General features: G+C 35.8%; 1 protein-coding gene and 1 long non-coding RNA gene across 3 annotated transcripts; one reads left to right on the plus strand and one right to left on the minus strand.

Annotated features, from left to right (window-relative positions):
• Positions 1-263: 263 nt before the first annotated feature.
• On the plus strand, positions 264-10736 carry LOC127424890 (cytosolic phospholipase A2 gamma). 2 transcript variants are annotated; one of them, XM_051670421.1, is made up of 14 exons: positions 264-604; positions 991-1016; positions 1246-1357; positions 3167-3318; positions 3827-4025; positions 4396-4501; positions 4569-4709; positions 4840-4905; positions 5974-6168; positions 6589-6723; positions 7560-7652; positions 8103-8254; positions 8469-8637; positions 8822-10736. In XM_051670421.1, the coding sequence occupies exons 1-14, from the start codon at positions 497-499 to the stop codon at positions 8995-8997; spliced, it is 1830 nt and encodes a 609-aa protein (XP_051526381.1). In that variant the 5' UTR covers positions 264-496; the 3' UTR covers positions 8998-10736. The 2 variants fall into 2 exon arrangements, with proteins under 2 accessions (XP_051526381.1, XP_051526380.1); XM_051670420.1 differs by having other exon boundaries at positions 266-604; positions 8100-8254.
• LOC127424895 (uncharacterized) lies at positions 9985-15884 on the minus strand. The gene is made up of 5 exons (XR_007894536.1): positions 15813-15884; positions 15078-15509; positions 14278-14332; positions 11359-11470; positions 9985-11164 (listed from the first exon to the last, which is right to left on the minus strand). It is a non-coding gene; the product is annotated as an uncharacterized LOC127424895 (long non-coding RNA).
• Between the last annotated feature and the right edge of the window lie 385 nt (positions 15885-16269).

Genomic DNA, 16269 nt, shown 5'->3' on the forward strand with positions numbered 1-16269 from the left:
TTCATTGTTTTTTCATGATTTTTAATGCATTAACTAATGTTAACCAATGGAACCTTATTGTAAAGTGTGTCGGTTCATTTTTTTGGTTAATGAAATGGGTTAAAGTACGTAGGGATTTTCCAAAAAATCCTTTAAACATGGGGGAATGAGTCAAAGCAGAACCGAGCAGTTAACATTTTCCTCTTTTCTTACTCTGGTGGCAGATTTTTAGGAAATGTTCAGCATTTTATTCTAATAGGTTTATTTACCTCTTTCTGTATGTGTCCTGAGGTTAAAAATGACCAAATTAGATACACAGTTGGAAGCATAGTGCAGTTAGCTCATTAGCTTTTTAGTGAAATCTAACAAGAACCACTGAAAATACGTTATTAGAATAAAACTGACCTCAGAGAGAGTATGTACATTGCTTAAAAAAAGGAGATAAAAAGAAAGCTTGCATTCACCACACTCAGTTGCATTCCTGCTCCTTCCAGTTTCTCCATTTTGCTTTTACTCCATGTCCACATTGCATAAACCATGTCGTATATGTCCCCTTTCACATTGTCACATGCTCTCAATCAGAAGTTTCATTTTGGATGGAGGACTTCAACCCTTACCAGCAAAGGTAAGTGCCCTTAAAAACCGATGTTTAAAAAGAAAAATATTTGCACTTGCTTTCTGAATATTTAAGTTATTATAAGCAAAAATATGTTTTTTTAACAATAAGGCTTGATTGTTTGATTAGTGGTACTGTGGGGTTAATGGTATGTTAATGCATCTATTGCTTCCAACAAATAACTCTTATCAGAACACAAAAACTGTTAAGATAAAGCCAATATGCTATAATGACTTATGATTGCCTTTGTTGCAGTCAACTAGATGGTTTTATAATTTTAGAAAAGTGTAATTTGGCAATGTTTGCAAATGCTGTCAATGAAAATAATAAACAGTGAAATTTGTTATTTCTGAATCTTGTCCAAATTTCCTTGTATCAAAATGTCCTCTTTACAGATGTCTAAGGAAAATGAAAGCAAACGGTAATATACACTGAATCAAGTTTTACCACCCTTGACACCATTGGAATATGTAATAGTATTCACAGTAAACAGTAACCTTAGATCCTTTTACATCATTAAATATCATCATTAATTATGGGCATGCATAATAATTTGAATTTAAGTTTCAATCCTGTAGTTAAAACTTTTTTTTTTTTAAATGTAAACATATTGTGAACAGTTTTGCCTGTCCCTGATTGGTTTTCAACAGAAGTTCAGTAAGAATCAGTCATTCTCTGAATGAACCTGAGAAAGATCATGTGACCAGCAGGAGAGTTTCAGTTCTGCAGTGTCTTCTACAGCACGACATACAATGTAGCCTGGTAACCACATCTCAACTGTTCCCCTGGCTAAATGTTTTACTTGCATGTCAAATATCCCATATCACCAAGTTTCTTAGGTTACCATTTAATTATTGCCACCTATCCACAACAAAATATGAATTCCGTAGTAATTCCAAGTTTGCAGTTGATAAAGTTTATAAATTATTTTTATTTTTTATTTTTTGGTCTTTTGCAAAAAGGAATATTTCATTGCTACATTATTTCATCTGGCAACTTTAATTGCTAATTTGAAATAGTCTTGTTTGGTTTCTTTTGTTCTGATTCTGCAAAAGAACCTTAGTGATGACATAAATCAAGGTTAAATAATGATAAATCTTTGACATCCATTTAATCCTTCTGTGGCCTTAACGATCAAGTCCCTACTTTGAACCTAGAGGGTCAAATTGACCCTATATTCAATTTCAAAAGTTTGTAATAAAGGCTCTGTTTGCTCTATCTCTCTACTTTTTGTCTTAAATCATTCGGCTAGGTGCCAGCTAACACTAGAATTTTTTTTTTCACTATCACCTTCTATTACAATATACAGACCTGAATGGCAGGGGAAGCCCCAACACAGCTTCAAAAATCTTGTTAAAAAGACTTCAAAAGCTTGTAACAAAGGCTCTGTTTGCTCTGTCTATTTGCTCTATTTGTCTAGGTGCCAGCTAACACTAGAAAAAAAAAACAATTCTCTATCACCTTCTCTCACAATATACAAATCTGAAAGGCAAGGGGAGCCCCAACACTGCCCATGGACATCCAGTTTTTTGGGAAGCCTCACCATAAAATTGTAGAAAAGGTTGAAATGTTATTATAAGAACATACTCATACTCAAAATTTCTCACACACACACACACACACACACACACACACCCCTCCACACAAACACACAACACATAAGTACATACTCACAGACACCCACAAACACTAATTGATAACAGACACAAATGCAAACAAAGTATCATAAACAAATCGTTGTTTAAATATGTTCCTGAATATTGATGAGAAAATGTTACACATCATTATCAAGCATACAGCTTTCAAATGACACTAAGATCAGAGACTGAGATATTCCACAAAACATTGGCAAAGGATAGGGCTTCCAAAAAAGACTGGATATTTATGGGTGGAGTCACAAACCACGTTGGGGTGCCCCCTGCTATTCAGATCTGTATTTTGTGATAAAAGTGATAGTATATATATATATATATATATATATATATATATATATATATATATATATATATACATTTATTATATTTTTTTTATGATCTAAGACTAAAAGTAGGGAGATAGAGCAGATAGAGCATTTATTACAAGCTTCTGAAGCTTTTTTTAACAAGATTTTTGAAGCTGCGTTGATGCGTCCCCTGCCTTTCAGAACTTGTGTGATAGAGAAAATATTATTTTTTCTAGTGTTAGCTGGCACCTAGATGAACGATTTAAGACCAAAAGTAGAGACATATAATACATTTTATTGAACATAAAAAAGGGTAAATTTGACCCTTAAGGACAACGTAGGGACTTTTTTTGTAGCTTTGTGTATACATACATGAAATTTAAAAAAAATGACATTGTCAGGTTCATATCACCTCTGTGGAGGATGTCATGAAGTTTCAGGCCGAAAACGTAAAGTTAAGTTGATGTAAATCAGTGTTAAACATTCAAAAGGGTCAATTTGACCCATACGTCCAAGGAAGGGTTAAGTACAAGACAAATATTGCAATTCTGTTTGATATTGTGTTTGATATTATCAGACTGCTTTTTAAATACATGAAATTGATAATACATGTGGGGTTTTTTTGGTAGTCTTTACAGGATGAGGTCCCCAACATCGCATTGCTGGGTTCTGGAGGAGGTGAGAGAGCCATGCTGGGTTTGCTGGGATCACTGGTCCAACTGGACAAAGAGGGCCTTTTGGACATCATGTTGTATCTGGGTGGGGTCTCAGGATCAACCTGGTAAAAATCTTGCACAAATACTCATGTACTCAATTTTACACATATGTTTAGTTCATGTATCAGACACACTATCCAACTGAATATACAGTACAAACATCTTAGCACACATACAAACAACAGCATGTATACACACAAAGAAACAACAGTAACACTTTAAAATAAGGTTTTATTCATTAAAATTAGTTAAATACATTAGTTAACATGAACTATGAACAATACTTTTCCAGCATTCATTATTCTTGGTTAATGTTAATTTCAACATATACTAACCAATTTATTTACATTAAAAGTTGTATATGTTAACATTAGTTTATTAGCTAACATGAACAAACGATGAACAACAGCATATTTATAAATGAACATTAACCAAGATGAATAAATCCTGTGAATAATCATTGTTCTTTGTTTGCTCATGATAGCTACATGAACTAATGTTAACCAATACAGCCTTAATGTAAAGTGTTACCAAAACAAACAATTAAAGTATTCTTTTTTTTTTTTTTGTAAGGTGCATGGCATCTTTATACAAAGAACCAGATTGGTCCAGCAATTTGGAGAAAGTGAAAGATGACATTATACAGAGACTTGTTGGTGCTGAAATCAGTTTCAGGGACAAACTGTCTACACTCAAAAAATACTCCCAAAAAGACAATTTCAGTCTGACTGACATCTGGTCAGCGCTAGTTATAAGTAAGATTGTCAAAGAGGTAAGAGATGCACTGTTATTAAATAACAAGTTCTCCATTTGTTTGCTTTATTTTAGATTTTTTCTATATCTGGAATGCTGTTTAGATCAATTGGTATCCAAGACCAGAACTACCCATTTTAAAACAGCTCTGAGAGTATAAACTAACCTTTAGAAATTGGTGCTTATAGTCCCGTGTGTTTGCATTTTCAATTCATCCAGATTGTTTTAAAATCAGTGTTAGCAAGCAAACTCCTAAGGGTTCTTTTTGGGGCTGCCCACAATTTCAGGCTTCCACACCATTACAAGAGAAAATTAACATGTACAACCAAAATAATAGGAGTGAAACAGGTTAATGTATTTTAAGCTGATTTGTATTATTTTCTTTACAGATAGACGAGCATGCTGTCACTGATCAGAGGAGTCAACACAGCAAAGATCCTTATCCCATCTACTCAGTGATCGACAAGCAGAGCTGTCGTGATAAACTGAAAGCAGGTAATTTCAGCCTGTTTGTTCGCTGTATGTGTGTAATGTAACTGAGGCTTACAGTGTTCTCTCGTAGATATCTTTTTTGAGATCACTCCACATGAGGCTGGCTACTCCCTCACTGGGGCCTTTGTAGATTCCTCCTGTTTTGGATGTCAGTTCGACCAAGGGTGTAAAATTAATGACCAGCCCGCAATGGACATGTTGTACCTGCAAGGTGAGCTAATAGTAATGAAGCAACACATACTTACTCATCTAAGGCCCAGTTGATGACTTTAGTCTGACATTTATTTGTCACTTTTGTTGGTTACTGATTTTTTATTTATTTATTTATTTATTTTTTGCAGGTCTGTGTGGCAGTGTTTTTGCTGACATTATAAATATACTGGAGCATCTATCAAGTGAAATCAAAAGTATGTTTTACAGTAATCTTTTCTTTAGTGGTGTTTGCTAAGGCATCAATATTATTATCGCTCAGGGTTAGGGAACAAATCCCTAACAATCAAGCATTGCAGTAGTTCAGGCAAGTCACATTAGTCAGGCTTGCAATTAGCTGATGCTCGGCTGATCATGACGTCAACCAATACAATTCAGACGCATTTCAGTGCATTTCTTTTTAAATCATTGTTTATTCATTCTCTCAGCTGCCTTTCCATTGCACGGATGCAAGATGCACTTAACACCCTCCTCCATCCCCAACTCCACCTAGTGCCTGACAGCTCTTTTCCTTTAGTTCTCTCAACATCTGTTAATCTGTGTTCTTAGGAATTTCAGACCAGCATTCTATTGTAAGACTATTTTTATTTGTTGTTGCATCTTGTTCTGTGAAGTGAACAATTGCACCATGTTGAACTGTTAGAAAAAATGTGCAAAAATTGTACCATGGTGTAATATAATTCTAGTGGATCTGTTCTGTTACCCCTGTGGGGTTTCATTTGCTGCTCTAGCTGCTCTGTCCATGCATGGCTGCATCGATGGGTGGGGAGTTTGCCCAGAATAGAACCAAACATCTGACATGTCAATAAAAGTTTTAGTTTGAAGGAAGTGGTCCTGACTGAACTAAGTATTAAACTTTGGTGCATAACTCATCCTGCACCAGGGAAAGAAACCCCATAGACTTACATTGAAGGAGGGACCCGCACCATATAGGGACCAGAATATTATAAAGTCTTGGGGGTGGGCTCTTTTGACTTTGGCCAGTAAGCAACTACTCAGAATACCTGCAATAACGTTGCAATGCCCTAAAAACCTCACAGAACACCTTAGGAACACAATAGCAATGCCCTGGTAACCATCCAAAACAACCTAGCATTGTGACAGTGACTTGTACAGGCAAGCACCATTCAAATTTTCTTTAGAAAATTTAAAAATCTAGTCAACTAATGTAATCTGGCTGGTTTACATATACATTTCTTATTTCTGTGCCACTTTAAATGTATGAAAATTTTGTGTTGCAAATGAGTGTAATATGTTCTTTTTAGAATTATTTTGCCATGAGTCAGATGTGATGTGTTACCACGCACCTTCTGGAAAAGAACAAACAGACCACTTACTCAGCAGTGCACAGGTGGACGAGGTTTGCCAAGGGCTTTTGACACTTGTGGAACTAAATCTTCTGGTTTTAAGAGAGGAGGACCCTTCATCACACATTGAAATACTTTATGACTTACTAAGAGGTATGCTTTACGTTATTTATTTGTGCCTTTTAGCTAAGACTTAGTAAACAGAGGACATCACAATAATAATCAAACATTTTACTGGGGTATGAAAGTGAACCAGATGAGAATCAGTTTCAAATCCTGGCAGCCTCAGGCTCAGATCACTTCATGGGTAACCTCCACTTTAGTGGTATACATGGCAGTGCATCCAACATGATTACACAGGAAAACAGACATTTCTGCATTAATAACAAAGTGTTTACCTTTTCCTGTGGCACTACTGACAGCCACAGCCACACCAGACTGTGCCTTCTTGACTTCTTGCCTCAAAGAAACCAGGAAGATTTGAAGTAGTTCAAATTTCAGTAAACGCAGACCGATTTCAGAACATATGTGCTAGAAACTCATGATGCAATGTAATGATTTTCTTTATTTCAGGAAAGCTGAATGAAGAAGAATATGAGAAATTAATTATGTTAGACATGATGTCAGACGGAATGGCTAAGAAGAACATTGAAAAACACACTCTATATGTATGCAAGCTGTATACAGACTGGTTTCAACATCAGAATTGTGAGTTGTCCTCTTTTACATGCATAGCTTGTGACATAAAATTTACTGTACTTGTAATCTATTCTGTAATTGATCTGTTGTGTGTATGATCTGGTGTGTGTACATATGGGATATTAACCTCCTGAGACCCCGCGTCCACATGTGTGGACGTTACGTTTTGGCTTTGCTATAGGTTATGCATAATTTCATTTCATTTAAACCGACTGTTCTCAGTTCAGGAGACTCTAAGCTGTCATTAAAGGGTTAACAGACAGACAGTACACTGGAGGTTGTCATTCACTAAATAGGGAGCAAGGAAGCATCCTATAGCTTTGCTATGACTTTGAAGTGCATTCAATCCAAACACCCTGTCAAAAGTTCAGTTTCAGGCTGCAGATGATGTATGGACCACTTAACATGTTTGGCATACATGGGACAGTGGCAATCAGTAGGCTACATAGATTCAGAATTTTTCATGCAAAAGTTTATTTTAACATAGTTGGCAGTGATTAAATGTAATTTCTGATGTTATGTCTGTAACATCTCAAAAACAAGAATAACCAACACTTCTGAAAACAAAATAAACATTTTGATAAAAAAAAAGAAAAAAAAAAAGAAAAGAAACATAAAACTTAGTCTCGCTGTCCATGTATGTGGACATAAATTTTTAGGAAACCTTTGGTCTATAAATTTTTATTTTTATTTATATATATATATTGCATGTTTCACAGGGGCTATAGTTACAAATAAGCAGTCAAGCTCAGCTCTCAGGATGTTAAGACCTTTTATGCACTTATAAAAAGAGAAGGACTCATTGTATTTTGTTTAAGCTTACTGGACTCATTATGTTTATTTAGACAACAGTACATGGACTGTCATTGTAAAATGCATTGAGTTAGTTACTCTCTGGATCTGGGGCACGACTTACAACTTTCTCTACAACATGACAGGTAAGCAAGAAATACATGGATGCATGATTTTAAATGTTAGACAAAACAAAAGACGTGATTTAAAATGTAAAGTATATATTATATAGTATTTAATGATAAAGTGTAATTTTTTTAATGTAATATACTATAAGTATGCAACTATAAGTAAGCAATTCGTAGGTTGTTTCCCCAAAACACTGCAAACCCCGTCCGACATAGCAACTCTGAATCAACAAATGGCATGAGTTTGGGGCGGGACACTGTTTGGCCAACCAAAGGGAGACTATGGGAACTGTTTGGGAAACCATTCACATTACTTTCGCAATTCTGTTTGGTGAAACTATCAGCGCAGAAATGATAAACTTCACCTTTAAATAGAATGGTAGAGGCTAAGTCACATTTCCTGGAGATATTGACCTAAGTGAATTGAATTCCACTATATAAATTAGAATTTTTCCTAATCTTCAGCAGAGGATATTTCTCCCCATATCCTGAAAAAGGAGACGAGACATTATGAAGATGCTGGAATCTTCATTAACTCGCCCTTTTTCTCAGTGCTGAGGAAAGAGAGGCACATCGATCTCATTATCTCTCTTGATTTTAGTGATGATGACCCATTCGAGGTAGACTAAATGCATACTGTCTTTTCCTATTAATATATGTATAGGCTACTATTAATCACTAAATGCACTGTAAACAACTGTCCATACAGAGACAAATTTTTGTGTGAATTTTGTGCCAGTGCAATTGGTTGTTATTATTACACTCAGTGTTTGGTTTTGGGTGGATTTGGACATAGACACATTCTTATATATAGTGCTATATTTTTGTTCACAGACAGTGGTTAAGACTGCTGAAACGTGCAAAGAACTACACATTCCTTTTCCTAAAGTTCAGGTATCCGAGGAGGATAAACGTGCTCCAAAAGACTTTTATGTGTTTGAAGGGCACAGCAATGCACCAAGTGTAATTCATATTCCTCTTTTCAACACAATTAATTGTGGAGGTAATGTCAACTTGTTTGAAACAACTTTGTTTGTCCTTTCAATGCCTTGTTTGTTTCACTATCGCAATCAGAGGCAAATAATTTCTGAAATAAATAAGTAAGGAGATTATGATACATAGGCAATAGTCTGTATGTAAAAGCCAAAAATGAAAGCTCATCAGGTTTGAATTGTCTATTTTAATAGGAGATATTAAAAAGTGGAAGGAAAGGTATACAACCTTCCAAAGATCCTACAGCTGTCTAATGATCTCTGATCTGATGGAGAAAGCTGAGATGAACATCAAAAACAACAAGGTAGGCCTTCTGAGAGAGATTCAGAAAGTCATCAACAAGAGGTCAACCAACCAAACACTGGACTAATGATTATGCTTGTAAGCATATTCTGTCATGTCGAACTTGATTTTTAGTCTAGGAAAATACATCAATCAACCAATCAATCAGTCCTCACAAGAAGGTCTTCTGTATTCTTTTTATTTCTTTTTCACACTGGAATGATCTGTAGCCAGCTGTTATGCTGCATACACCATCACCTATGGTACTTACTGTACGTCTGTGTTAAAGCATATCAACTTTATGCTCTTTCCTTTTATCTTGTGCTTTTAGTAACTGAAATAATTCTTTACACATTCAATTCTTGCCATCCCTCATTCTGAAAATGACTAAATGGCCAATTCCATCTTTTTTCTGCCACTTGCTGGACTTACCCTTTGCTTTGTGTTATTGGGATTTTTACGTTGTTTTACATTACATTTCTAGCTCTAAGTCCAATTTGAAAATGTATATTTACAAAAGAAAAAAAAAGTAGTTCACTATGATAAGCTTCCTCATTTGTTCTGTGATCAACCTCATTATTCATGTGGTAATGCATCCTCTTTTTTTTTCTCTCTTCCTAAATTTGTTCCATATTCCAAAACTACCTAAATTCAGGGGTGTGGCTGAATCATTGTGGTTATGTAACACCACCCTGGTATATGTACTAGCTTTTCTTGCTTTTATCCAACAGAGGGAAGCAAATAGTGGGTTTTTAAAGTGGTAGGGTTTGTTTGTTTCATCTAAATAATGTGAGAACGTGAGGGAGATATAAACACAGGTACACTGAGGCCCTCTAAAAAAAACAAGAAAGAATTGTTGAGATTTTAATTTTTAGGGATTCATATTTAAAATTTTATATTTTGCACACATTATCTGATATGAAGCGAGTAATGATCAGAGAATTAAGGATTCAACTTAAAGGAATATTCCGGGTTCAGTACAAGTTAAGCTCAATTGACAGCATTTGTGGCATAATATTAATATTAATAATGAATTGATTACCATTGATTATTCCAATTGTCCTTCCTTTTCTTAAAAAAAAAAAAGCAAAAAAAGCAAAACTCTGGGTTACAATGAGGCACTTACAATGGAAGTGAATGGGGCCAATCTGTAAATGTTAAAATACTGTTTTCAAAAGTATAGCCACAAGACGTAAACAATATGCATGTTAACATGCCTTAAGTGTGATAAAATCACTTAAGAACTTTTTCTGTGCAAAGTTATATTCAATTTTACAACTTCGTTGCCATGACGACATAACACCAGAAACCCTAAAATGACAATTTTAACAACTTAACAGCTCAAAAAATACACAAGTTTTAACAGAAGAAATAATGTAAGTGCTTTTATAAAATGATAAGCTTCACATTTTTGCCTTTAAACCCTCCAAAAATGTGCTCCATTCCCTTCCATCATAAGTGCCTCACTTTTACTTCAATTTTTGCTTTTTTTTTAAGAAAAGGAGGGAGAAGTCCAAATTATTTTTGTAGTAATAAACACTATGCAACAAATGCTGTCGATTGAGCTTAACTTGAACCTGGAATATTCCTTTAAGAAATGCATTTTTTAATTTCATTTGAATATATCACAAATCATATATCATGAAAACTTATCACTGTATAAACAATCATAGGATTCACTGATTAAATAAGATTTTCACTAGGCCATTTATCCAGACCAATGAAGATACTGTATTCATACTGAAGCAACTGTTATACTAAGTCAAAATATATTAATACTCTCTGATGTTTTTAAGACCTGTAATAAAACTGACTAAATACAAATGTAATCTTCATCTTCAGTTGTTTTTGAGAATATTCATAAATTGACTGTTACTTTTATTCATGTAGCAGATGCTTTTGTCCAAAACAGTTTACAATTTAGGTATAATATAACACACAATTTATCATAAAGACTCAATTACACAAAGGACTGCAATAAAAATGTTAAAGGTAACCCAGAATGTCTAGTGTAGAGATGTAAATGCACACATTAATAGAATAGTAAGTAAAGGTTCATTTTCATTAATGAGTACACAAAGCTAATATAGATAATTAGGTATTTAAGGATTTATTGTAAATGAGGCCACAAATGTGTAACTTGAATTTTAGGATTTCCTTTTTAAAACACTGTCTTGGATATGGATTGCTGGTGTTCTTCTCAAGACTATACCGTAGCTCCTAAAGTGTAATTATGAACTGGAGGGCAAAGCTCACTACAAAAAAAAAAAAAAAAAAAAAAAAAACAAACAAAAAAATCAAAGATAAATATTAAGATTGATTCAAACATTGTTCATTACATTGCAATTGCACAAGATTAATTTGCTCATGCAATTTAATTATTTTGTTCAAATCATAAAGCAGCTCTTATATATTTGTAACAAGAGGTAGTAATCCTTGAATAACTCACTTTGCATCTGTACCGTTCTTCAAATATTCACAAAGAGGACTAAGCCTGTTGAGCTGCTGTTTAAAGCCATTACTTGTTGCATTCCACTTGTCCTGAAGAGCAGCAAATGCACCTGAAATATATATATGAGAGAGCGAGAGAGAGAAAGAGAATCATGATCAGCTCTTTTCTTTGTCAGTCTTTCTTTGCTTCCAATTTTATTAGACGCTTGTAAACTGAGAAGGTAAATTCTTCTCTCAAACAAATTTAAAGGGATAGCTCATACAAAAATAATTCTCTCATCATTTACTCACCCTCATGCCATCTGAAACTCATATGACTTTCTTTCTTCTATGCAACACAAACAAATATATTTTGAAGGATGTATTATGTGTTTATGTCTGTACAATGTAAGTCAATGGAATCCAAAATTTTCAAGCTCCAAAAATTATATAAAGGCAGCATAAAAGTAATCAATATGACTCGAGTGGTTTAATCCATGCCTTCTGAAGCATTATGGTCGCTTTGGGTGAGAAACAGACCAAAATATAAGTCCTTATTCACTATAAATCTTGACATCTGCAGTCTCCTTGGCGCATTCAGTAGAGAAGCTTGTTTACACTTCCTTACACTTGAACTATGGGCAGGGCTTTATAGACCCTGTTTACATCTGGTATTAAGACGCATTTTGGGTGATCTGATCACATCTGGTCAGCCCTAAATACAGGTCTAAATAGTTTTGCAATTAGATCTCAAAAACCACATACATTTACATTTATGCATTTGGCAGACGCTTTTATCCAAAGCGACTTACAGTGCACTTATAACAGGGACAATCCCCCTGGAGCAACCTGGAGTTAAGTGCCTTGCTCAAGGACACAATGGTGGTGGCTGTGGGGATTGAACCAACAACCTTTTGCTTACCAGTTCAGTGCTTTAGTCCACTACACCACCACCACATACGAATGTGGTCAAAAACACGTGGCCACATTGCATTTAAGGTGTAAACGATAATCCGTCCTGTATGCGTCCCGGCAGCAGAAGCGCCACCCCTCCCCTGACAATCAACTGCTTCGCTAAAACAAGAGTTTAAACTTTGCCATTTACGAGCAGCTTTAAAAATGAAATAACTGTAACATTGCGCTTTTTTTTTTTTTTGCGCTTTTTTTTGTTTTTATTGACTATGTTGCACTTTAATATCATGCAGAACCACACTCTTTTGGAGGTAATCCACTGATGCTGAATAAAAGTTTCTCACTGCACAAAAGAAATCAATCGCTTGCATGTCACCAGCTTCAACCAGCGCATCCAACTGCTTTTTAATGGGTATGAATGATTCCTCCAGCCTGACCTGCAAGACTCAGGTCATGAATGTGCAAAGCTATGGCCATGCATAGTAGAATGATTGGCAAAAATTCCTTCATTTGCATGCACCTTGACAGATTCGGAACTTTGCTTCACAAAAAAAACCAAAAAAAAAAACAACAAAAAAAACAAAAACAAATCGCTAACACTTGGTGCGGCCTCCATGGGTGATGGAAAAGTGAGCTCCACAAATCTCACACCTCACTTTACTAGGCTCTGTCTGTGACTCTTTTAGAAATTTAAACTCTTTTTTGAAGATCCTCATTAAATGTACATGCACGCTTCCTTTTTTTTTTTTTTTTTATCCCCTTTTCTCCCAATTTGGAATGCCCAATTCCCACTACTTAGTAGGTCCTCGTGGTGGCGAGGTACTCACCTCAATCCAGGTGGCGGAGGACAAGTCTCAGTTGCCTCCGCTTCTGAGACCGTCAATCCACGCATCTCATCACGTGGCTCGTTGTGCATGACACCGCGGAGACTCCGCATGTGGAGGCTCATGCTACTCTCCGCAATCCACGCACAACTTACCACACGCCCCATTGAGAGCGAGAACCACTAATCGCGACCACGAGGAGGTTACCCCATGTGACTCTACCCTCCCTAGCAACTGGGCCAAACTGGTTGCTTAGGAGACCTGGCTGGAGTCACTAAGCACACCCTGGATTCGAACTCACGACTCCAGGAGTGGAAAGTCAGCGTCAATACTTGCTGAGCTACCCAGGCCCCACATGCACACATCCTTGACATTTTTCCAGCCGCAATTTCATCTGTGTGCTCTTTCAAACTGACTCTTCAAACAGTTCACTAACTGGATGTCTATTGATAGGGGGTTGAGACTGGATAGTTTAATCCAATCATGTACTTCAAATAACATGGTGTGACTTTATTGGTTTTACAAGCCATATCCTTGGCTACCTTTGATTAGAATACTCACGTGAATGAGAAAGCCGCATAGGTGATAGAGAAATTTTAGGAGAGGAGAAATACGGGACAAAACAAAAGTCGGGACACTAGAAAAAGTGCTTAATTATGGAAAAACAGGACTTCTGGCCTCCCTAGATGTATGTCGTCATGAAACAGAGATCCTCCCCTCCAAATCCGAACACAAGTGGTCACAGGAGATGCATTTATACCAGGTGTAAACAGCGATGTGTCTCACCTGACCACATGTGATCGGATCACCCGAGACATCGTAATACCTGGTGTAAACTGGGCCATAGATTTATAGTGAATATGCACTTTAATTTTTGTCCGTTTCTCACCCAAAGCAAATGTATAGCATCAGAAGATGTGGATTAAACCACTCGAGTCGTAAGGATTACTTTTATTCCGTCTTTATGTCCTTTTTGGAACTTGAAAGTTTTGGATCCATTGACATGTATTGGACAAAAACACATCATACATCTTTCAAAATATCTCGCTTGTGTTCCACGTAAAAAAGAAAGTCAAGTTAGAAGTTTGAGATGGCATGAGGGTGAGTAAATGATAAGAGAATGATTATTTTGGGAGAACTAACCCTTTAAGGGCCACCACAGCTACACACCTCCACCCAAAACAAGTCACTATTAGTCATACCATCATTGTCAGTCTTCTCCTTGTCCCTTATGTCAAGTTCAGTTTTGACGCTCTCCTATGGAACACACAATGGCAGATAGGGATTTATAACTGGAGTCCGCGGCCTCTAGCGCCCCCTTGCGGCCTCAATTTTATATATAAATATTTTTAGTAATATTTTATCATGTCATTGGATGTAATGTGCATATGTTTTAGATTATACAACAGCTCTAGCCCTCTAATCTGATTGGACAAGCAGTGTTTTAAGAGTGCTGACATTGAGTATATCAACACTGCAATATTTATCATGAAATGCTCTATACAAATACATTTGAATTGAATATAATTTATTTTAGCTGTAGTATAAGGACAAATAAAAGTTATTTTGTTTCAGAAACAACATCTCTAAAAGTATTTATAATATCACATTTAGTTGTTAAACCTGCTCTAAGGGTGAGCTGGCATGTCAGACTCTTGCACAGCCCATGATAACAAACAATAAGCAAATGTGAGCAGAAGCATTCTAATATACAGTATGTGAGCCACTGAATAATACTGACCATACTTCTACTCCCACTGTATTATTTTTTGCTTTCACCAACATTCAATTAAAACAATGCGTGCATACTTACTAATCACATATACGGGTTGCCAAGAGTTACAGGATTTGAATCAAAAATACATATTTAAGCCAGTCTTGCTGGCCAAACCAACCATTTGAAAACATGCTTGGAAATCTTAAAGTAAATATAAGGACGTCTTGTGCATTTTCTAACATTGACAACATGCCAAAGTAAACCTGATGGATCTTTGCTACTTACCAAAAAATACTTGCATTCTTTAACCTTTTTGGCTTTGTCCTGCTGAAAGACAGCTAATTCCTTCAGCTCAACCTCAAGATTCTTAACCTCATTTCCAGTGGTGTTCAATCGCTTCTTCGCATATTTAAGTGCCGATTCAAAATGTATTATACTTAATTCTACTTTTTTGATTTGTGCTTTAGAGAGCTCTATGTCATCTTTGAGTTTTATCGCCAATTCCTTTCAAATGTGTGTATATGACAACACGCTCAGATTTGCAGCTACAATTAAACAAAAGATCACAAACCAGCAGTATGACCTCTTCTCCATGGCTATTATTTGTGTATGTCCAAAGTCTACCGATTCATTTAAATCAGCTTAAACAGGTTGTTAAATGAGTTTAACGGAAGGAACGGTATGTTTCTTTATAAAAAATGACAGCAGACACAGTCTCTGAAAGAAAATACAGAGAAACAGGAAAATATATATATTAAATTTACAATCATAATGAAACAATCTCTTGATACAGTTGAATCTAGCCTGATAACTGCATGATACTGGCTTCACTAAAGTGTAGATAAGCAGTAGCCTAACTTATTATATATCCTGCAAGCATTGTATGAAAAAGCATTCATTTTAATTCAGATCAACCTACAATACAATGTCATGCTTAAAAGCGGGGCATTTTGTCTTAGAACTTAAAATAAATATAACTTTTTGACAAATCTATAAACACATACAGTAGAAGCTTTTTACCCATTTCAGATGAGGGCAATAAATGGACTCAACCTTGTCAAGCAGCCCGTGCGCCTGCACACCGAAAAGTGTCGAACATGCTGAAAAAAACAACTGAGCTTATTTTTTTTCTTTGTCTTCTCTGTCATTCCAGGCCAGTCAAACTGGTTAAGCAAGTAACCATTCTATTCCTCACTTACTTTTTCTGTCTCTCATATAAGCTGCTGTTGCTCGCCCTTTAGCTCAAAATGAAACTTACATTATACAGTTATTTTGGACCCACTTTCGCTGCACAGATCAAATAATGCAGTGTACATTTGAATAAAATGTGGAAACTTAAGTGTTTCACCCAGCCAACACTAAACATGTTTTGCATAATGTCAGTCTGCACCACTAGAGGGCACAGAAATACGACTATCAAGCCCATTTGTGTTGTTTTTTTTTTTTTGTTTGTTTTTTTACACAGACAGACAGACAG

The sequence above is a fragment of the Myxocyprinus asiaticus genome, chromosome 34 (genome assembly GCF_019703515.2).
Source record: "Myxocyprinus asiaticus isolate MX2 ecotype Aquarium Trade chromosome 34, UBuf_Myxa_2, whole genome shotgun sequence".
Taxonomy (NCBI): Eukaryota; Metazoa; Chordata; class Actinopteri; order Cypriniformes; family Catostomidae; genus Myxocyprinus; species Myxocyprinus asiaticus.